Source organism: Caretta caretta, chromosome 9 (genome assembly GCF_965140235.1).
Source record: "Caretta caretta isolate rCarCar2 chromosome 9, rCarCar1.hap1, whole genome shotgun sequence".
Lineage (NCBI taxonomy): Eukaryota > Metazoa > Chordata > Testudines > Cheloniidae > Caretta > Caretta caretta.
Window position 1 is genome coordinate 5,957,610 of NC_134214.1, and position 24,245 is coordinate 5,981,854.

A 24,245-nucleotide genomic window follows, 5' to 3' on the forward strand; every position below is an offset into this window, starting at 1 on the left:
TATGAGAATAAATACAGTTTAAAGGTTGTGAGGTGCTCAGATACAACAGTAATGGGGTCTAGATAAATACCTAAGATAGAATCAGAATGGAACTTTGTTTAAACAAATACAGTGCTACTAAGACATCCACATTAATTTATCATATATTCTGCATTCCAAGTAAAAGTTCCGTGTGGGTGAGTCAGGCTCCCTGCCATACACATATTATCCTATAAATAAGAGTATACAGTCCTGTAATAGCTAGTGTCTGATGTCCCAGGATCTCTCCGTATCTGGTAGAGACAGTTGCGAGTGGTGATATATATGGCATTATTTGTTCATAGAGTGTAAGACCAGAAGGGACCAATAGATCATCTGGTCTGACCTGCTATATATCACAGACCATTTATTTTTGCCCAGTTACCCCTGTGTTGAGCCCAGTAACTTGAGTTAGACTAAAGCATTTCAGTCCTCAGGAGACTAACTGTTGTGTGCCACAGGCAGAGAACAGGAAAGAGTTAGGTGCCACTAATGCCCACGCCCCTGCAGTCTCAGGGAATTGGTTAGGTGGGGTATGCCCAAATGATCCTAGTAGGTGGTCTATGCTTTATGGATTAAAGCAGTATTTTAGATAGAAACCTAATCTCATTGTAAAGACTTCAAGTGATGGTGAGTCCACCCCCAGCCCTGGTTAGATGTTCCAGTGTTTAATTATCCTAATTGCTGGGAAATTGCAGCTTATTTTAAGGTTGTGCTTGTCTAACTTCAGCTTCCAGCCATTGGATCTTGTTATGTCCTGGTCTGCAAGATTGCAAATCCCCCACTAGCCGATAACTTTTCCATGTAAAAATACCTGGACACAGTGGTCAGGTCACCTCTCACTTCTCTTCGATAAGCTGAACAGATTAACCCCCGTAAGATTCACATCATAAGATCCATCTTGAAGTGTGGACACCAGAACTGGACACAATATTCTAGTATTTGTAATGAATGCCTGAAAGCTCTAGCTAGAAATGTTGCCCTGATACACTGAAGTTCTACTGTACTTACTTCATTTTCCAGCTGTCCTAGAGTGGATCTGGGCTGGCTCACTCACTTCTTTAGCTTTAGCAACCTTTGCCAAATTACAACAGTCAGACAAGGCTGTTGGATGTCAATTGTGAGGAACACCCTAGCCCTCGGAGGTACACTTGACATGGACATCAGTTTTCATGAACGTGTCTATTGGATGAGCTTTACAGGTCAGCTGTCCAAACCTGATACCTTAGGCTTGAAATTGGAATTTTATTTCTCCTAGCCTCCCCTGCCCCAGCAAAACTTATTTTAAGGCAGTCTTTATTCGTCTTGTTGTCCTGATCTTAGGGAGTGATATTTTATAGAGGTAGCCATGCCACCAGCTACCCATCCTGAGACATGTCGCCAGTTGGTCTGCAATGGCTTACTGAATATTTGCAGGTGTCCTGCGTATCTGCAGGACATTCCACTTATCTGCCACCCAGGGATATTCTTGGTGGGAATTGGTCGCTCCTATACAGATAGCTATCTTATTTTTTTTCAAATACTTCAGCTTTTAATTTAGTTTTTCAGTGTGTTTATGAAACTTGTGGATTTAAAAAACAATCTAGTCAACTTGACATGTTAGAGACAATTGCAATGGAATCTTGATAAGTGTGTAACTCATATTTGGGAATGGCATATAATTACAAAAGTACGTGTATTCTTTAATGGGAGAGACAAGGACAGCAAGGTAATATCTTTTATTGGACCAGCTTCTGTTGGTACAAGGGACAAGTTTTCAAGCTTCACAGAGCTCTTCTTCCTGGAAAAAGTAAGCAGAGCATCTGAGCTAAATACAAGGTGGGACAGATTGTTAAGCATAAGGGATTCGCATGTGCACGTTTCAGTCCTACAAGCATATATTCTTTAATGATATACTCTGAGTATTCCTCATGTGTGTGTACATTTGAGATTTTTTTTAAAAGCTTGGCTCTCGGTAAAAGACAAATAGTGAGAAGTGAGGTGCACTGGTAGAGCTAAGGGCTACACCACATAGCTCTACTAGAGCTTCTCACTTTGTTCCCTGGCTGTCTGCTGCATACACCTGCTAATGCCCAGATGCGTGTGAGGTTAATATTATTTTGGGTGAGTTATTTAGTCTGGGCTGGCTTTTGTACTGGCAGTTTAGTATGTATTTTATCCTTTTGTATGTTCTAAATGTTGTTGTAAATTTGCATAGAGGTTTTGAGATAGGCCCTTGAAAATATCCAGATAAAGTACATGGCAGGTAGTGTGTCTCCAGGCTCTCCTGCTTCAGAGTCTGTGGAGGAATGGGAAATGGACAATCTGTGGAGGAATGATAGAAATGTACACTAACATGCTAGTTTGCTAACTTACTATACATGGAAATATCATTATACCTTCACTTTTTCCATAATGTGTCACTTGTCTAAAGAGCTTTTATGATCTAGTGTCATTTCTCCTGGGTTCATTCTTTTCTTTGCTCTGCTGTTGTTGGGACACTGAAAAAATTATTTTGTGCTTCTGTTTCCCCATCTGTAAAATGGGGATAATTAATACTTAACTTTGTCACAGTGCTGAAACTTAATGAATGTTAGTAAAGCACTTTGACAATCTTAGGTGTCATAAAAGTGTTTATTTTTTTCAAGTTTATAAATAAAACACTGCCTGTCAGAGTTAATGTACATACACCTACAAAACCAGAAGGCAGGAATTGCCTGCTAGCATTGGGATTTATTTAAACAGGCTGACAGTATCAAAGCAAAAAGAAAAGGAGTACTGGTGGCACTTTAGAGACTAACAAATTTATTTGAGCATAAGCTTTCGTGAGCTACAGCTCCTTCAATGCATCCGATGAAGTGAGCTGTAGCTCACGAAAGCTTATGCTCAAATAAATTGGTTAGTCTCTAAGGTGCCACAAGTACTCCTTTTCTTTTTGCGAATACAGACTAACACGGCTACTACTCTGAAACAGTATCAAAACAGTGTCTCACTTCGTAGTTTTGTTTTGCAGGATGTGAGCTGTAATGAAATACAGACAATACCTCCACAGATTGGCAGACTGGAGTCTTTGCGTGACCTGAACATCAGGAGAAATCATTTGGTGCATTTACCTGAAGGTGAGATCAGCGGATGAAAGTCTGTCATATGTAACAACTGAGATTTTTGACACTTTTTTATTCTTTTTAAAGCTTGTTTTCCTAAGAGCTAGTAGTAAGCATATTGTTTATTATATCTACTAGATTGAATGTTTGTTTTCTATCTCCAGAACTTGCAGAATTGTCTTTGATTCGATTAGATTTCTCCTGCAATAAAATCACAACAATCCCTGTTTGTTATCGGAACCTCAGGCATCTTCAGACAATCACACTAGACAACAACCCGCTACAGTCACCCCCTGCACAGGTGAATTATAATTTGGAATTAGAATGTCTGCTATTTTCACTAGAGGATGTAAAATGAGATTTGAAACTGAATGGTTTAAAACTTTCTTTTGTGAACAGTAAGATTTTAAAGAACCTGTATTTTCTCTAGAGATCTTAAAGAAACCCATGGCAGAAATACTCTTCCACTTCCCTTAATTTAGTTCTCCTGCTGGTAGTAGGTATGTGGTTACTGTAGGAATTCCTTTGTTAACCTTTTGAATAAAATTCTCATTGTACAGTATAAGTAAAATAAGCAAGTGGCTCTAGATCAGAGTAAGCTTTGGGGGAGAAGAAGAGCTATGAACAAAAAACATTTTTGAGCCATTCTGCTGTTGAAGTAGTGAACTGGGAAACTAAAAGTGCAATGCATTTTCATTCATTTTACGGCAGCCTGCCCAAAATGCAGCTTGCAGGCTAAATACAATGTGGTCAATGGCTGACTTCATCTTTAATATGTATGTATAGCTCTGGGGAATGACCTGCTTCCTCTGAATCAGAGTGGGAAGTGCTGTGACTTATAGTTTCCATAGATTCTACCTCCATATTAAAGATGAAGGGAGTTAGAAGTGACTTCACTTGATTCAAATTAGGCCTGTCTCTTGGCAAGCTGCCATTGCCACCTAGGTTGGTCAAGGTTTGCATGCCTCTGCTGTAGTTCCAAGTTTTACCCCTTACAAATACATATAGCTCCTTGTTCAGAGAAGATCATTGACATGATAAACCATTATGAGCAAGTTTACAGAAAGGGCTCCACAGAGTCCAGATGTTTTTGGAAAAAGCTTCCAGTTTTTTATTATACATATATTCTGTGACACTTCAATGCAGTTGTTTGTAATGGGGGAAGGTTCAAAAAATGGATGAAGAGCTGTAAGGATGTTATAAGCATTTATTTATTGACCTTTGAGTAATACATTATTCACAACAGCTAGTTAATGTCTGTACAGCGCTTTGATGAAATAAAGTGCTCAATATGTTTATGGATTTCCTTTTTTGTAGATATGCATAAAAGGAAAAATCCACATATTTAAATACCTGAACATAGAAGCGTGCAAGATCGCTCAAGACTTGCCTGATTATGATAGGAGGCCCATAGGATTTGGCTCTTGGTAAGTTTGTGCATATTCTGTTTGATGTGGATTGGGGAAAACTTGTCTACTCTCCTGAATTCAGAAGAGGCAGAAACTAGATCCACTGATTGTTGGTTAGTGTACATTTCACCAATAATTGTGGCCTTGAAGAACAATGTGGTGTGTGTCACCCTGTGAGCCGTTCTAGCAGGAGTCCAGTCAAGACAGTTTAGAAGGAAAAATGAAGTATTATCACAATTCAGCCAGTGCTAAAGGGCACACACTCTTGAGGGAAAAAAAAAGTTTGGTGTCTTCAGGCTATGGTAGAAGGAAGTTCTATTTTTAAGACATTAATCTATGTTTTTACTGAATAAAATCTTAGGGTTTTCCCAATATCTACTACAGTCTAACATTGTTGTGATTTTTAATCTTTTGTACATGATTGTATAACTGTTCTGCTGTAACTACAGGTATAAGTGCTGATCCCACCCCTTTAGTAAACTGTTTTATTCTTGGCAGGCTTTCATTTGGCACAAATGCTTAATACAGTAACTCAGGAATTAGAAAGAAGAAAAGGAGGACTTGTGGCACCTTAGAGACTAACACATTTATTTGAGCATAAGCTTTCGTGAGCTACAGCTCACTTCATCGGATGCATTCGATGAAGTGAGCTATAGCTCACGAAAGCTTATGCTCAAATAAATTTGGTAGTCTCTAAGGTGCCACAAGTACTCCTTTTCTTTTTTCGAATACAGACTAACAGGGCTGCTACTCTGAAACAGGTATTAGAACAGTCAACCACATCAGCTTCTAAATTAAGATGTCTAGTGAAAAGTAGGAGTACACTATATATTTATACTACACATTTTAGAGAAAAGCAAAGTAATGAGGTAGGAGACTAACTAGAAGAAAAAGAATATATTCTCAGTGATCAGACAAACTAACACTGAGCCAGAGGAAATATATATCTATAACATGCACCATGGGCTGAACACGATTAATAAATAAATCTAATAAGCCAGTGCAGTTGTACCAAAGGCCTATGAAGGAGACTTTATGCCAACAGACAGCTCCTCATCAAGTCTAGAATCCACATTTGGTAAGCACCTTTACAGATGGGGTCAACATGAACGCTTTCTGAAAGTCACTTGTCTCTTTAGAGAGTAATCACACCTAGCACAATCAGGTGCTATTTGAGACAAATAAAGTTGTGGCATATAAATCAGAGTATGTGACGCTGGTGAGGCCGCATTTGGAATACTGTTTAGATTAAAATTATTTAGGTCTTTTGTTAGCTAAATTTATAATGCTGTCTTAGTTTCTTATTATAATAAAGTGCATATTGCAAAAAAGAAGCTGATACAGGGATCTAAGGAGCATCTGTATTCAGAAAGGCTAAGGAAATTAGGGCACCTTCATTGTGACATAAATTGCCCAGTCCAACCAACTGTATCTAAAGCTATTGATCTCCAGTGTAGTTTTTCTTTTGAAAAGCATAAGATCGATAAGTAGAGTATGTGTTTATTGAAAAGATTTTCATTTCATGTAATGAAAGAATTCACATATTTTACCATTATTCACAGTACCAATATAAAAGCTTGGGCAGAACCCACTCACAGTGCCTCCTCCAGATGGTCAATTTTACTTCAAGCATGTGTGGACTGGCTTGCTTTTGTCCGTGTCTCCATCCCTGCCAGGCACCATGAAAGTAGATATATCTGAAGTGGATAAGAGAGATGGCATAGAACTCTTTGTTGCTCATGTACTGATTATATCACTTACCAGTCTCTTTTAGTGGCTCCCACAGTGGCTTCACATGCATATTGAGCAAATATGCGTGGAAGACAATAGATTTCTGTAGGAACCAACATAAAGGAGCCAATGGAGAAGATGAGCTGCTGCCCAAAGTCAGAATTTCTTCTAGAATTTCTGAGATGAAAGAACAGAACAACTCCTGCACAATACAGTGTAATCCAGTTAATGCCCATAGGCAAGTCAACAGAGCTGTTGGTCAGCGATTTCACAGGCTGTTGAAAAAACTAAAAATAATCAGCATATATGTACCTGACCTTTGTCTTTTGCTCTGTGGAGGTTATATAGTGACCCTGGGCAATTTGAAAAAGCATGGAATTAAACCTGAGTTGATGTAAAGCTGGTTTCAAAGCTAATGTGACAGTTACCAAGCTAACTGCATGACAGTCCTTTCTCAGGGTTTCACTGAGTGCACCCCAGCAGGTGTCAGGCCTTGTGGCTTTACCTTCTGGGGTGGAATTTTGGAGTGGACTTCTTTGAAAGCGTGTGCCTGCGGCTGTCTTCTCTCTTAGGCTATGTGTGCCCTGCAGCTGGGAGGTGTAGTTCCCAGCTCGGGTAGACTTCCATGTGCTAGCTCTGTTTGGTGGAGGGTGAGAGAACCTGGATTTGTGCTGGAAATGGCCCAACCTGATGATCACTTTAGATAAGCTATTACCAGCAGGACAGTGGGGTTGGAGGAGGTATTGTTTCATATTCTCTGTGTGTATATAAAGTCTGCTGCAGTTTCCACGGTATGCATCCGATGAAGTGAGCTGTAGCTCACGAAAGCTCATGCTCAAATAAATTGGTTAGTCTCTAAGGTGCCACAAGTACTCCTTTTCTTTTTGCGAATACAGACGAACACGGCTGTCACTCTGAAACCTGCTATTTTTATGCATTTCTGCTTGAGCTAGCACATATACATCTACTCAAGCTGGGAATTACGCCTCGCAGCTGCAGTGTAGACATAGCCTTGGTCCTTGTTGCATTTCCTGCCTAGACCAACCCTCAGCTCTGGTCTGACTTAACCTTTGCGTTCAAGTAGGCAGCAGTACAAAACTGAAGAGGGAAACAGTCACATACAGTATTCATAAGAATAATGCAGGTGTCACATGTAGTAATTTCACTGAAGTTTTACACAAATGTAAAATTCTCTGATTAAGTGGACAAACTTGTAGTGCTGCTAGTGAAATCAGAAGCACTAAATCATTGTAGATTCTGCCAGGAGAAAATTTTGGCTTCTTTATCTATAAATATTTCTAACTGAGAATTTTGCTGCTGGCCCACGCTGCCTTTTTTTTTTTTTTTTTTTGGACTCATGTAAAGTTATCCTAAACACAATACCAGTGCTCTCTCCTATGTTTTACCCAGGTTTTAAAACTATTGCTTTATTTAATTGTTACTACCATTTTCAATAGAGAACTGGTTCCCAGTCTTTCAGACAATTGTATCTGTTTACCAGAATAAGATATTGACTGTACCGATCAGTGTCTTTAGACTCCTGTTATGTGACCTTTAACCTTTGGGCTGTTCTAGACCAATCTCTTAGCTGTGTGACTGAAATGTGGAGCACTCAAGCTCAACATTGGATCATGCATAACTGAATGGAAGGAAGGCAGCAGCAGTGCCTCGCAGGAGCCTAGCACTAGGTTCAGTGTTGAGGTAGGGAGGGTGAGTCTGGAATGCAAGACATAAAAGTTTGAAGTACTGATACATGGGTCTCTGGAGTAGGAATCAGTTGTACTGATTGTTTTGAAAGGGTCTGGTAGTTATATTCCGTGGATAGAAAGGAGATTGAAGTATATGCATGTATTACAATGTGACTTCAGAACTCTGACTGCGAGTGATGATCTCTTCATGTCAGTGCACATCTTGTTCCCCTTATTTTTATGGATTACATTTATTTTCATTACAAAAAGGTACTTTAGACACTGCATTTCAAAGTGATTATTGCACTTCTCAGGTGGTTAGCTACTCTACTTTCAGCGTCATGCCTTATGCATTGGAACCCAAGCATGCTGTAAAAATGTACTGCCCACTGTCTTGTTGCTTAATTATTGCTGCTTTAGCCAGCTAGTCAGTGAGGAATAGGATCTGCAGTCTCTGAGGATTTCTTAAAGGCTGTTGTCTGTAATGAACATATAAAGCCCTGAGCAGTCAGTAACCCTCTGTTTTCAGAAGTAGGGGAGAGCGTAGGAACTGTGAACTGTAACTGAATTTCTGAGTTACCAGACGGTCTCAGTGATGAAGTATTTTTCAAAAACTGTAATTGAATAGGAGGGATAGAATATGAAGAAAATGTAATCCAAAAGGAAAAATACTGTTTGATTTTTAACTATTGAATTTTAATCTTCTTCAATTTTAAGTGCTTGTTCAGTGCAAAATTGGTTTCTCTTTAGATTCTCAGAATACTGATGTAGTCATGATTAAAATGGAATTATTGTAGTGTGTCATGTGGGAACCCGTTTCTCATTTTATTTTTCCTTTTATAATTTCTAAAAAAACAGTGGTTTTAATCCAGTATTTTGATGTTGTGAATTATTGGTTTGAATGTGGTCACTATGTAGGCTGTTACATGTGCTACCTGAAGTTTTCTTTCCCCAGCTGGTCTTTAATTGAAAAACAATATTACTATTGTCTGTATAATGCAGAGTACTTTGTTAGGATTTTTTTTTTGCCTTAAAAGTAGACTACAGTGTCTTATAGCTATGTATTCCTGGGGCCACTGTAGGCATTGTTAACTCTTTCTATAGAACAAAAGGCATGACACAGCTAATACATTTAAAAATCCAAAGGGTTTTTTTTAACTACATAGAGCAATTTCAAGATTATTCTTTTCTCCTCTCACCCAAAAGAAGTGAGGTGTGGTTCCCTTCCCATCTTTGTTGCTGAAGGATCCCTAATGTGAATATTAACTTTGTTTAGCATCACTGAGTTCCATTCTTGCCTTCATTCCAGATACCATCCCCAGACTTTAGTACATGACTTAAATCTTTTACAGACTCAGAGGAACAAACATAGTGCTAGATCCTGCACATTTGTCCATAGAGTCAGAGCCCCAGTAGCTTAAATGAGGCTTTGTATAGGGTTAAGGGTCTGCCTGTGGATGCTTTTGCAGATGTGTACATAAAAATAAGCATATTTCACTTTTGCAGCTCTTGTTCCCTCATCCTTTATCCCTTAGTTCCTCTTTGAGTAACATCCCTATGGGCATTCCATTTCATGTGTGCTAACACCCCTTTCTCCTTGAATTGGAGATTTTAGGTTGCAGTGTCTGTTCAGCCCGCACACGTGTCCTGTGCTTCCTCATGCCTCGCTCTAAGGCTGTACAGCGCTGTGTGAGCGAAACACCCGCGGTTCTTTCTCCACTGCCTTGGCCTGAGATGGAGCATTAGTATGCGTTACTTTGAAATCTCTTAGCGGAGTTACCTGTCTTTATTTTATTGTTTAGTTATTTTATTTACTTTTTATTTACGGATTTGGGAGATCTTTCTCTTGATCCCTTTCCCGTTTTGGGAGGGGGACCTTCCCCTGCTAGACGTCATTGCTCTGGGGTATGCCAGGATCTCTGGGCTTCAAACAGTGCATCTGTTGCCAGGAGTGCATCTTGGTCAGCGACAGCCATTCCTGTTGTATCCGCTGCTTGGGAGAGTCTGATGTCCCACAAAAGTGCTCCATATGCTCTGCATTTAAGGGTGAATCAAGAAAAAATTGGAAGCTAAAATTGAGACTCTTAATGATGGAGCATTCCCTCCAGTTGGCCTCAGGTCCAGGCCAGGAGATACACCCTTCCCCCTCCGGACATCAGTTGCTGAGTGAACACAGTGCCCCGTCAACTTCGTCACGTTCACCTGGATCTACCCAAGGTAAATCCATGAAGAAAACCCATACAAAACTGAGTCATTCTCCACAGGAAGAATCAACCTCAAAAAGACCTCAGTCACTGCAATGCAAGACCGCTGCAGAGACCTCATGTTCCACCCTGGGTATGTCTGAGGCTGCAGACCCTCTCAGTACTGATCCTGTGTATAGGGCTCCAGGCTCTGCAGAGAAAAGGGGCAACAAGCATGCCTTGATACTGGGACCTTCAGTGCTGCACAAGCAGGATACTGCAACATCAAAGCTTTCCAACTCTAAGAGAATGTTACCCAAAATTCCTTTGGTACCATCGACATCTAAGACTGCCTCAGTACTGGGAAGATGTTGTGCCTCTCATGTGGTCTGAATACCTCTCAAGGCCTCACATCAGTACTGACTACGTCAACTAGAGCACAGTGGTTCTGAAAGCCGGTCCGCCGCTTGTGCAGGGAAAGCCCCTGCCGGGCCGGATCAGTTTGTTTACCTGCCACGTTCGCAGATTCGGCCAATCGCGGCTCCCACTGGCCGCGGTTTGCCGCTCCAGGCCAATGGGGGCTGCGGGAAGTGGCCCGGGCCAAGGGACATGCTGGCTGCCCTTCCCGCAGCCCCCATTGGCCTGGAGTGGCAAACCGCGGCCAGTGGGAGCCGTGATCGGTCGAACCTGCGGACGTGGCAGGTAAACAAACCGGTCTAGCCCGGCAGGGGCTTTCTCTGCACAAGCAGCGGACCGGCTTTGAGAACCACTGAACTCGAGTGAACTTACCAGAGCAGTGTATGGCCTCAGTACTCACAACAGTCCCACTCTTCAAATCCACCTGGTACTGCAAGAGTTCAGATTTTCAAAGGATATACTTGTTTCGGAGGAGCTGGAATCTCCTTTGTTAGTTGGTACCGAAAGGTTCAGTACCGAGACAAGCATGGTCACTGAAGTGGGACCTTTTCTTAGTACCACTTGACTCTCCAGCGCCTTCAGAGAGTGTTGGGACTCCCCCACTTGAAGAGGAGGAATTTTCCTCCAATTCAGATATTTCAGTCCAGGGTTCCCTGACGCTTCAGACAAGGAATTTCCATCCTGACACTTTTGTCAAGAGTGGGGAGTTGTACCACAGATGGACCCCTGTCCCCCCAACCTGGTTTGAGAACCGATGGATACCACCCCCAGTGCCTTTCGGACCTCTCCAGTGGTGGTACTGGGTTTCTCGGGCTGCAAATCGTCTGCAATTGTCACATGCCCCTAGTCTCTCTCATGCGAAGTATACAGGGAGATGCTCCCGTACACCAACTGCTTTTCTTCTGTTACCTCAGGCACAAGAATCCTTTGAAGAGCAGGAGGCCAGGACAGATCAAGAGGTTTCTCCCCAAACAAATATTTCTTCATCTTCCCCAGATGAAGCGGTTATGCCTCTCCAACCAACTATGACTGATGACTTCAGACACGTGCAAGAGTTAATGAAGCACATTTCGGATTCCCTCCAGATCCCTTGGAAGAGGTCAGAGAGTCATAACATAAGCTCCTAGATATCCTCCAATGGATTCCCTCCACCTGAGTTGTTCTGCCTCTTAATGAGGCTCTGAATCCTGCCAAATCCATCTGGCAGATCCCTGCAATGATTCCACCAGCTTGTAAAAGGGCCCATGAAAAATATTATGTCCCAGCTAGAGACTCTGAATTTCTGTTCACCCATCCAACATTGAACTCCCTGGTTGTGGAGGCAGTGAAAAAACATGGCAAACAACATTGTGCAAAGACCACACCATATGATAAGGACCAAAAATGCCTTAATCTACTCGGCAGAAAGACCTACTCATCTGTGACTCTTCAATTTAGCATCACACACTATCAAGCTGTCATGGCTAAATACAGTCATTCAAGTTTTACCAAATTCACAACCTTTACTGAGCATTTGCTGGCTGAGGAGTGTGACCAGTTTCAGGCTATTATTGACGAGCGTCAGCTGTTAACTAAAATAAAGCTAAAGGCCTTATTGGATGCAGCCAACACTGCTGCTCTACAGCAGTAGTCATGTGGAGGGCTTCCTGTCAATACCTCGATGACTGGCTGGTCATGGGCTGGTCCTACAATGAGGTTTTTGATGCTGTAAAGAAAATGAGATCTTTGTTCCCCAATCTAGGGTTAAGCTCAACATCTAGAAATCCCCTTTGAGCCCCATACAAAGAATAGAGTTCACAGGCATTCATTGGATGCTACACCAGCCGGGGCTTATCTTCCTCTCCAACAGATGCTCAATGTTAGGAAATCTTCTCAAACATTAAATCAGCCTACAGACATCAATAAGAAGTTGTCTTCAATTACTTGGACATATAGCAGCCTTCACCTTCAAAGATGGAGTCTGGCACATACCATTACAATGTTTCCAGGGCTACCTCAAGATTGTTTATACTCCAAACACAACTTGAACAAGTTATTGTCGGTTCCTCGCCAGGTCTTAGTCTCCACTCAAGTGATGGAGGGTCCTAGACAATGTCTGCATGGGGATTCCATTTGTTCAGTCTCCTCCCTCTATCATCATAACAATGGATGCATCTATGATGAACTGGGACAGTACTCTTGGGGACCCTCACCATTCAGGGCAAATGCTCTGCCCAACAGAGACAAACTACATATCAACTGCCTCAAACAGAGGGAACTCAGGAATGCCTGTATCTATGTCCTGCCTTTAATCAGGAAAAAAAACATAAAGATTCTCATGGACAACATAGCTTGTACGTTCTTCATCAGCTGAGAGGCATGGGCCAGGTACCCTTCCCTTTGTACTGAAACAATAAAGCTCTGGAACTGGTGGACAGTCAACTGCAAACTTATTTCAGCAACTTGCCTTAACTACAAACAGGTTAGCAGACAACAGCAGGCACTTTTTCCAGTACTATGAATGGAAGTAGGATCCTCAGATTCTCAATAACATTTTTTGAACTTGGGAGTTCCAAAAATAGACCTCTTTGCCACTGTGACCAACAAGATATGCAAACCCTTTTGTTTAAGGGGCGGAGTGGTTTCCTCTCTCTTTAGAGATGCCTTTCTCGTTCCATGGACGAGGCCTTCCATGTGCATTTTCTCCAACACTCCTGATTCTGAAAGTGATCAAGAAGATAAAGCATGACAAAACCAGAATTGTATTAGTAATCCCAACAGAGTTCAAGCAGATATGGTACCCTTACCGGATTCACCTAGCCCTCTGTCAAGCTGTCAGACTCTCATCCATTCCTTGTCTTCATTCTCAGGATGCCAGCTGCATTCTTCATCCCAACCTGAAGATACTTTGCCTCAAAGCTTGGCTTGTCAATGCGTCATGAGACATTAGTTGACTTGTTCTAAGGAAGTGCAACAGGCATTGCTGAACAGTAGGAAAGATTCCACGAAATACACTTACCTCCACAAGTGGAAAAGATTCAGCATGTGGTGTGTCCAGAAGTGTTGTACCTGTTCATTCTTCCCCCTCGATCATCCTTGATTACCTCCTAGTGTTGAAAAAGTTAGGATTCTATATGAGCTCTATCAGTGCGCACTTGGCAGCGGTAACAGCCTTTCATTCAGCAGTTGAGGGATTCTCACTCTTCACCCATCCTGCAACTGTAAGATTCTGAGAGGATTGGGAAACTTTCTCCCAAGTTTAGAAACGCATTCCTACCTGGGATTTGAATGCAGTACTTTGATGCCCTATGCCCCCGTCTGAGCCAACGGCTACCTCTTCCCTCATTAATTTATCTCAGAAGATTTCTCTTTCTGGTGGTTACCACCTCTGCTTGTGGGATTGGAGAAATAGGGGCTGTAATGGCAGATCCTCCATTTACAGTGTTTTTCAAGGACAGTGTTTTGTTACATCCACACACACAATTTTTACCTAAGGTGTCATATGAGCGTCATATCAACGAGATTATCCATTTTCCCCCCAAAGACTCATCAGTCCAGAGTGAAGGCCTTTTTTACACACTCTGGATGTTAGACGTGCATTAGCCTTTTATTTGGAAAGGGCTAAGTCATTTAGGAGGTCAAGCAGACTGTTCGTGACTATTGCTGATAGATCTAAAGGCACAGCGATTTAGAGACACTCCAGGTGGATTTCTGATTGTGTCCTTTTGTGCTATAACTTCATATATTCAGCTCTTTCAAGGGCGTTGGCCCATTCCATAAAATCTGTAGCTACTTCTACGGCATTACTCAAGAATGTTTCTGCTCTGGACATCTGTAAGGCTGCCACTTGGTCTTCCATATGTATCTTTTCCAAGCATTATGCAGTGGTCCAGTCTTCTAGATCAGATGCTGCTATTGGAAATGCTGTATTGTATTGTGTTCAATCTTGGACTTGGTTCCAGAGCCCCCCGTGCAGCTGGGGGAACTGTTTGGTAGTCAATTGCAGTTGAGCACCCAGAGGGACACTACTCAAAGAAGAAGAAGTTGCTTGCCTTGTGCAGTAACGAGTTCTTCACTGTGTGTGTCCGTATGGGTGCTCTGTTACCTGCCTTCGTTCCCCTCTGCTTTGGAGTTTCCTCTGGGGACTTGGCAGTGGAGAAAGAACTGAAGGCAGTTCACCTGTGTAGCCTTATGTATTCTCAGAGCAGGGCATAAGGAAGCATAGAGTTGCATGCCTGGCCTGAATGGGTACTGCTACCAAAAATCTCCCATCAAAGGCACAAGTGGTATAAGCACACTTGAAGTGCAGCACCCACAGGGACACACGTCTCAAAGAACCACCATTATGGCACATTGTGATGTGAGCTGTAGCTCACGAAAGCTCATGCTCAAATAAATTGGTTAGTCTCTAAGGTGCCACAAGAACTCCTTTTCTTTTTGCGAATACAGACTAACACGGCTGTTCCTCTGAAACCTCTCCTTGGGTATGTCTACACAGAAATTAAAAAGCCATGACTGGCCTGTGCCAGCTGGCTCGGGCTAAGGGGCTGTTCAGTTGCAGTATAGGCATTTAGGTTTGGGGTGGAGCCCAGGCTCTAGGACCCTGCGGGGTGGGAGGGTCCCAGAGCTAGGGCATCAGCCTGAGCCTGAATGTCCACCGCAATTAAACAGCCCCTTAGCCTGAGTTCCAGGAGCCTGGGCCAGCCATGGGTGTCTAATTGCAGTGTAAACATACCCCTTGTGTCTAACTAGGACTGCAAACTCCTCAGGACTGTAGCCTGTCACTTTTTTCTGTAAAGCACCATGACTCTTTGGTGCTGCATAAATAATAGTAATAACAGTCATTTAAAAATAATTGTTTCCTGGATGAGGGATTTTTAAACAGAGGGACAACTAGAGATCAATACTAGTGAGAGAATGACCTACAATTAGCTATGCTTGTGTGGAGCAATCAGCTTCCTGAAATTCTTTCTAGTGTATTATGCAGTAATTGCTGTTTGCTGCAGTTTTCCCTCAGGCATCAAGTGCCAGCAGGACAGTTGATCCGTTGTGAAATGCTATCTGCAGTGGATCAGACAAGTCCCATTGTTATACTGCTGCTGTAGCTATCTGCAGCAGTTGCCAGATTCAACATCTGTGATGGCCACGCTGCTGAACTGTGTAGTCTCTGTACCCACTTAGAGCAGGAAAAGCAGCATACAGCCCCTTATGTTATGGTTTATATTTTCATCCCTTCATTGCACATATGTAATGTCTGTGTCTAGGCAAGTCGTTGACAAGTCAATTTAATGAGTTAAAACTAAATTTGTATATCATTCAAGAGGTGATATATTTCATTTGAAATGTGTGGTGTATTTTATGGAGTATTTTAGATTAACTATACATCTCTTTTCTGTATCATGCATTAAGTATACATTTTGATTGTTGTCATACTTCTCCTAAAAGAGGCGCATGCTCATTCCTATACGTTTCTATGTATGTGTAATAAATGTATGGTTGTGTGATTCCCTATGGGGAAAAAGTGGTTTTGGGGTTGGGAAGAGTCATTCAACTAAAACACCTGAGTAACATAAAATGAACTGACTTGCTAAAGGAGAATTTAATAGGTCAGTTTGCCAACAAAAAAACCATTTGTCAGAATTGTTTGGGCCATAAGCTTAGATCAGCTCTTGAAAGCATAAGGCAGCTGCATCATGTCAGCTGGCTAACAGATGGGAATGTTTGTAGTTGGAAGAATATACCCTCTTAGAAAGTATTATGCATGGTGAATGCCATGTGACAACTTCTAACGTGTTGTGGACACCGCTCAGCTCTGCTTAATAGTTAATTCCATTTTCAGCTCTGTCACGAGTAAGAATTTTTCAGTGACATTTATGTTATAGTGACTAAAATTATCTGCTTGACAGCCATGAGGAACTGTACTCCAGTCGTCCGTATGGAGCACTAGATTCTGGTTTCAATAGTGTGGACAGCGGAGACAAAAGATGGTCAGGGAACGAAGTAAGTGTAGTTGCTTTATTTTTGTTGGGTGGCAATACTTGTACAGGAAACAAATAATGAAGGCATAGATTTGGAAGAATATTCAAGGAGTGATGCTTATGTATAATAAAAAATGTAATTTCCATAGTTCACAGATTACTGTTGATTTCCTGGAAAAAGAATTAGCACCATTTTTATATTAAATGAATCTTTTGTTCTTTTACTAATATTTTTTATTGAAACATTTTAAAAATCAAAATACAAGTGTAAACCCAAGAGAAAATACAGAAGAGCACTTTGTAGAAATGAATTAATATAAACAAGTGATAAGAAAACTTACAAAAGATGAGCTACTTATTGTATTATATTAGCATAGCTTATCTTTATCCATTACTCAAGAGCTTCTGTTTCATTAAAATAAAATCAGGTAAACAGAGATTTTAAATGAACACAGATTTTCCAAATAAGATTTTATATGTAGCTTTTTCAAATGGCCAAATAGATTGTCGCTTTACCATTTAGAAGAAGCAAGACCTGATCTCCAAGGAAGAAGGGTACTGGGAAGAAGAAACAGGAGCCAGCTTCTTCTGTCCTCTTGGGGAGGCTGTGCAAATGGCTGCAACCCAGGCCTGGGGTGCTCTTGCGAACTGTGCTCCTAGCCTGGTGTTTACAAGGGCCTTCAAAATCCAGCCTGGAATGTTTTTAGCATATGCATTCATTTCAGAGGGAAAATAAATTTAAAACTATAGACAGACTCTTCATGGAAGAGAGGTCCTAAATCGACCTTATTTTAAAAACAGTACATTTCAGTTGTGTCTCTTTTAAATTAATAGTTTTAGGGAGCAAAATGCAGCAGGACAGGTGGAGTGGAGGCTCAAGTTAGAAAACTAACTGAAAGATGATGCTCAGGATGAGAGTGTGTTGTTTTTTTTTGTCTGTTTTATAAAGCCTACAGATGAGTTCTCAGACCTCCCTCTGCGAGTGGCAGAGATCACTAAAGAGCAGAGACTGCGAAGAGAGAGAGAGTACCAGGAAAACCGAGGGAGCACTGTTGTAACTAATGGTGGAGGTAAATAGCAGTCTTTGATAGCTAATTATTCAGCTGGTTGTTATAACTGAAGCTCCAAAATGTATATTTGGCAGTTATAGGTAATTTGCTGTTTTAAAGGAAAGAAGTGGTGGGGGCTTAATATATTTATAATTGCACACACAAATTACATTTAAAGAACATTATTAGGGTTCCAAAATCAAGCACTGAAAAGTTAGAAAAGACCGAAGGTAAGGTTGCTTGTGCAACCTTAATTCAGCCCCTTTCTGCGTATGCATTATGATACCATCTTTAATTACGTGATCACATGCTGCTTTTTCATGATATTGACACACTCATGAGTCATCTGCAGGATTGGAATCTTTAGATCTGGAGCACAGACCTCTGCCACTTGAGCTGACAGAGTAACTGATAACTGTAGGAGGTTGTCATCCTCTGTGAGGACCAGCACTAGAGGGGGATGGGACACTTTGTCGGTGGTTTTCACAGCTATTTGCTAACAGCAGAGGAATGGTGAGACTCAAGAATCTTGGGTTCCATTCCAGGCTCTGGAGGGGGGTGTTCTCTAGCGGGCACAGAGCCTTCTGTGTCTCACCGGCCCCCCTCTCCCAGTATGACTCCTTCTGCTGTCTCCCCTCCAACCCGTGCCTATCACAGGCCTGTCTCTTCTCCACCCCTGGCTTCTTGTGCCGGTTCTATTCTCTTTGTCTACTCAGTCAGTTGCCACTCCTCAGACTTGGTAATCCTGGGCTCCTTTTCTCTTCTCTGAATTCTCTCTCTCTTCCATCTTGGCCTCCAAGAATATCTCTTCACCCATATTCCCCAGCTCATTCTCCCTCCTTAGGTTCCTCTTCTATTCTGTGTTTCCCCCAGTTTCTTGTCCCAGTCTCTCTCTCAGTCATTCCCAGTTCACCACCACCACCTTGGCTCCACATCAGATGTCTCCCCCCACCCCACTGGTTCTCAGTCCCAGTCTTCCTCCCCAAGCTCCTCATCTGATCTCAGTCTTCTCCCAGTCCCAATCTCCTTTCCCAGCCAGTCCCAGTCTTCCCACCCCAGTTCTCCATCCACTAGTCTCAGTCTCTTCCCTCTCTCCACCAGGTCCTTGTTCTAATCTCTTCCTTCTACTGCAATATATTTTTCCCTAGCCTCATTCTCATAAACGGCTGAGCCATTTTGTCTGAAAATTAATTTTCTTCCCCCTGTGGTAGACACCCAGCATGCAAAATTTCAGTAAAGACAGTTTGGCAAAGTTATGAACAACTGAAAACAGATTTTACATAGGAAGCGTCTCGCAGCCTTAGTACCAAACAGTGCTACCAGCCCTGCTTATGGTATCAACTTCTTGTTAACTGGTTTTTCACACACATGGTCTTTCATTATGCTTTAGAGTTAACACAGCTGTTAAATAATATTAATGGAGAGTGAGATAAATTAAATTTAAATAGCTAAGGGAGAAAAGAGGTTTTCACTTAAGATTTTAAATGAGGTGGAGATTCAATGAGGCAGAAAGATCCAGGGAAGCTGTTTTGGATGGCTGGAGTTTCAGAGGAGATGGTTCTAGCACTTACAGTAGCCAGATTGTGTGGTGAGGCAAAGGAGGCCTGTTCTAGACAAGGAGGAATGGGGAATAGAGAGTGATAATATACGGGGGAAAGGCAGGAGCAAGTTTTTGCAGGATTTTAAAAACAAGGAAGCAATAATGTTTGAAGTAGGTAATCTGAGTTGAACTAGTGCCTGCCATTTCATCCTGAGTGATATCCTTTTCAAAACACCTGCATTTAGACCCCCCTCTTAATCACCTCTCTTTCCCCATGTCATCTTCATCTGTGCTAACACGAGCTTTCTGATAAGAGATGATGAAGTGTGGGACATGAAGACCTAGTGTGGAAGGGTGGCGGGGAGAAAGGGAGATGGAAGTCCTCAGGGTATTTTTGACTCTGGATGTCCGATCTGTTAGCACAGTGCTTTTCACTAGGCTGTTTGTTTAATGTCATGACACTTGAAATCCGTGGGCAGAAACCTACAAAAGCAGTGATGAATAAAAAATGCCCCAGATAGCAACATGGCCATGGGCAGAAATGAGAGCAGAACTGTACCCTGTGCTTCATACTCATTTAATTTCAGTGGTTCCCTGATTTTAATTCCTTCCTTCCTCTTTGGTTAATAAAATGTCTGTAGCCTGAGGTTTTTTTTGTATTGCTTTCTTTGTTGTCTGTTTCTTTACCACATACCTTTTTCATATTTAAAGCAACCTCATGCAATTAACTTGGTCACGCTATTCTCTGTTTTATTGTCATCAGACTCTGTCTAGAGTCTGACATTTCATATTGCGCAAGTGTTTACCTAGGCTCTCCTCAGCTGCCTTTATTAATGAGGAAGTATGCAGCGAAGTGGAGCCTAGATAAATTAATCAGTATACTCTAATGATATGTTTATTTGGTTGTAAATTGCTGGTAATTGCTTGCTTCTCAGATATGTCCATGATACAGAAGTAAAAATTGTAGCCAATGGCCTTTGTTAACAATGAATTGGGAAGTATGACATTGTTTTTGCAATAATTAAGAAACTACATATAATCATATCTTTTAAATTGTTACATTTGGAATATTTTTCCTCATTGATTTTAAATCTGTTTAAGATTATTTCAAAATCTGACATTTAACAAATATTAGTGAACCAGGCATAACTCAAAAGATGTCAGCTTAAGCTTTCCCAGGTGGAGGAAAAGTGAAATCAGACATTAGTTGCTGAGACTGCTGCTATGTTTTTTCTACCACTGGTCATCTAATTTTGGGTGTTTCCTTTGTGTATGTGTGTCTAGTGGAACATGATCTGGATCAGATTGACTATATTGATAGCTGTGCCACTGAAGAGGAAGAGGAAGAGGTGAGGCAACCCAAGTGCATGGAGTCAGAGAGCCTCAGCTCACAGTTCATGGCATATATTGAACAACGGCGAATCTCTCATGAGGTGGTGCTTTTATTTAAATTAGTTAAGTTCATATACCAATGAAAGTCTTTGTGATGGTGTTAATATTTCTTGTCTGTAGAGGTTTACTTTGGTACACAATGTGACAGCTGGCTTGGAGCAACAAGCTTTGCCTTGTGGAGGATCTGAGTTTGAGTCCTGAGCTGCTACAAACTACACTTGGCTCAGACACTCAGAATGGTTCTACGGGCAGCTGTATTGAGTTCTGTTCAAAGGCAAAATTCCTGCAGGATGTGGGGGGAGTAAATGGGGTTCCCAAAGGAACCCTTCCCTCAGAAAATATTAAAGTTGATGCTTCCCATACATGCTTGCACCCAGGCAACCACTCATGTCTCCTTCATTTGGTAATACCTAGTAAATGCTGTCTTGTTTGAGGTCAAAACATAGCAAATGTCTTGCTCTCTGCCAGCACAAGGACTTATTATAGGGATCTTTCAGCTATGTTAATTTGGTGGGGCTTTCCTATGGATTGTAAATTAAATGCCAATACATTTACCAGACTGGGCATCCCTTGTAATTGCAAATTTTAAATGAAAAAGAGGATTTGCTATAAAGTCTGATATTTTGTAATAGATGATGGCTTGCTCCATGTTAACATCTTGAGTAATGCTCTGTAAAATCACCAGGGATACAAACTGGGAATGCATATCCACAAAGTTTTGAGCAAAAATTCCGTGTTTAACTGTGTGACACAGTATTTTTATGAGGTCAATCCCAGGATACAGTAAATGGGCAATAAATAGGGCTAATTAAAGTTTGTTAAAAACCTGTTAGGAGAATTGATTACAAATGGCTAAAAACTAAGCATCCTTAGGTTATAGCTTTTTTTTGTCTTAAAAACCATATTCTTTGTCGTCATTGCAGACAAACCTGAACAATGTACTTTTTGTTTCTATCCTTGAGTGGCCTGCTGTTTTAAAGGCAGTCTGTGGTATTTGAGCTGGAATGGCACACTTCAGAAATCTGAGCGATCTCACTAGTCCAGCAGCAGCATTTTAAGTTGCATTGTGGGTCAGACCACAAGCACTCATTTCACCAGAATGGGTTGAAGTGGTTCTTATTTGCTTTCCCCTAATTTGCTACATATTTTGTAGTATCATTTGTTACTATTTGCTGCTTTTACTGCTCTTTTTCTAGTTCCTAATGATAGCATTGAGGGGAGGGGTGATCACTCCGACACAGTTACAATGCAATTGTCTTGAGACCTTGATTAATTGTAGTACCTTGTGATCGAATATAGATTAGTGTGCACTTGACCAAAATTCCATGATTGTTTCTTTAAAACTGTATGACTCCCTGCAACTGGAAAACTCCTTTGTTTTGGTTATCGCATCTACTGTTATACATAAGGCAAGAGAAACTGATCCCTGCTGTGACCGTCTGGGCACAAGGAAGTGGAAAATTGTAAAGGTTCTGGATAAAACAAAAATTAAATTCAGGAAGCATTAAGCAATGTGATATTTCCTTCTCTATGTCATGCTAATCTAAATTCATCCCCCTGTGTGTAGGTGTAAAGGAGTCTCAGCACAAAGGTAATCTTACATACTGCATAAGCAACCTGTTTCAGATAATCTTTTACCTTGCTTGAAGCACTTAAGCAATACACATTGTGCTCAAATTAAAATGTATCTATTCCTTCATAAGTTGTTTTAATGCTTTGAGGAGGTAAAGATCTTTCTTAATTTCCTTTATTTTATTTTGTCAGTATCTCTTTAGGAGTCCTAAATTGTGTCCTTATTTTTGTCCACTTTGTCATTCCCCTACTTACATTAGTGAAATCTGCAGTGACCCAGATTTCCATTGACAATATATTGATTCTGCAAGTGCCACAAACACAATATCAAGTCAAGGGGACAGTGTACCGTTTGAAATGTTCATTGAGAAGTGAATTTTATGGAGCGAGATTAGTGATACAAAATAAACTTTTCTACAAAATTAAACAACCTCTTAAAAATTAATAGTGAAAATGCATTGGTTCATCCTAGAGATAAACTAACATGAGTACCATTTTAATTTATAAAGCTCACCTATTTATTTTTAATTCTAACGGTAAAGCAACCAAAAACATTTTAGGATCTCACTTTAGTGGGTTTAATCTATTTTAAGGGGTAGATAACTATATTCAGTATATCAGTGCCCACTTCTGTGTATACTTGATCTTCCCTCGGTGAGGGGGCCAGGTAGGGGGAGGAACTAGATGATCTCTTGAGGACCCTTCCAGGCCTACATTTCTATGAATCTATGATTCATCTGTATGTGAATTAGTACTAATAAGTTAGCCCTGAATACCTGTATTTGGCAATACCGATGGATTTTGAGATGAGTTTTATAAAACTGACCATCAAGGGCAATATACTCCTGCTCCCAAAAGGATGACTGACTTAATATCCAAAACTGAACAGCCAGTGTTTTCATTCAGCTCCTCTGACTTTTTCCTAACATTTTCCTTCCTGTCTCTCTGGTTTGTCTATATGGTATCATCACAGAACACCAGCTGTTGAATCTTATTGTCTGAAAGAGCCTGGAATAGAGTATGCTAAAACTGTAGATGTGTACTTTGGTCTCCAACACCATACAACTTATAAGTTACATTAGTTATTTTATACATCCACATAGCCTGCTGGTTCTGTTTTTATACTATAATTTATCAACAGGTATGCTTAATTTTGAAGTTCAACTTTCAATGAATTATATGCAAGGTACAAAAATGATTCTGCGTCATTTCCAATATCTTCCATGGGTTGTGTTTTATTTTGTTTCTTTGTCAGACATCTTAATGACCAGTAATCACACATTTGGATCTAGACAAATTGATGGAACCTACACCTAGTTTGGTACAATAGAAATTCATAGACTTGCACATACAGCATTCTGGATACATTACTAACTTCATTGTCTTCTGTTTTGTTTTGCTTAGGGCTCACCAGTAAAGCCAGTACCCATCAGAGATTTTCAGAGAACAGAAGATACAAGACGATACTTCCATCAAAATAGGTAGAAGAACCTGATGAAAGTGCCTTTATTCATGATAGTGCCGGTGGCATCCATGATACTTTATAGATGTGTAAGATAGGTGCCCTACTCTGAAATATTTACGATCTACATGATAATTCGAAACCAACACATGATTTCACTCTGAAGTTGTGGCTGATATTTATACCTGCATAAACATTTCTCTTCTTTTCATAAGTAGGCCAGATTGGCAGAAGAGCATACATTTCTCTTGCTAAAATACTGTAGATTGGGGAAATTGTAGCTGAAAGTGACATTACAGATTGCATTGAGTGACATTGAACAGTGGATGCAGTTTTCTACTACCTAGTCAGAAATGTGCAACACTTTACAAACGGGATATTGTTCCACTCCCAGGAACTTACAGTCTAGTTAAAATGAGGAATGATGTGGTAAGGTGACAAAAATATTGCCTAGAGTACAAAAGTTCACAGGTTTAACTAAAGTGACTTAAAAATCTATCTGCTTAAATTCCAATACATTTAAACTGGTTTAACTCATGCTAATATCAATTTTTAGCTTAAATTGGCAATTTATCAATGCAAGCTAAATCTATATAAATTCTGAATTTAAAATAAATCAGTATAAGCAAGGATTAAAATGGTTTAAGTGAATCTATATGAGGCATTTCCATGGTTTAGTTAGATCAGTTTTTAAATGAAACAAGTGCACTTTTCTAGTATAGACAAAATCTCAAATGCCATGGA

General features: G+C 40.8%; 1 protein-coding gene across 16 annotated transcripts in view; it reads left to right on the top strand.

Moving 5' to 3' along the window:
* The window catches only part of LRCH3 (leucine rich repeats and calponin homology domain containing 3), a 121,365-nt gene that overhangs the window by 41,528 nt on the left and 55,592 nt on the right, over window positions 1–24,245 (top strand). For 15 of the 16 annotated variants that reach the window (XM_075132066.1, XM_075132068.1, XM_048864665.2 and 12 more), the window contains exons 4-10: window positions 3,011–3,116; window positions 3,266–3,402; window positions 4,419–4,528; window positions 16,415–16,508; window positions 17,436–17,556; window positions 20,360–20,508; window positions 23,444–23,520. In XM_075132066.1, coding sequence (XP_074988167.1) covers window positions 3,011–3,116; window positions 3,266–3,402; window positions 4,419–4,528; window positions 16,415–16,508; window positions 17,436–17,556; window positions 20,360–20,508; window positions 23,444–23,520 — 794 coding nt within the window. The remainder of the gene's footprint in view (window positions 1–3,010; window positions 3,117–3,265; window positions 3,403–4,418; window positions 4,529–16,414; window positions 16,509–17,435; window positions 17,557–20,359; window positions 20,509–23,443; window positions 23,521–24,245) is intronic. The other variant, XM_075132065.1, reaches the window with a different exon arrangement.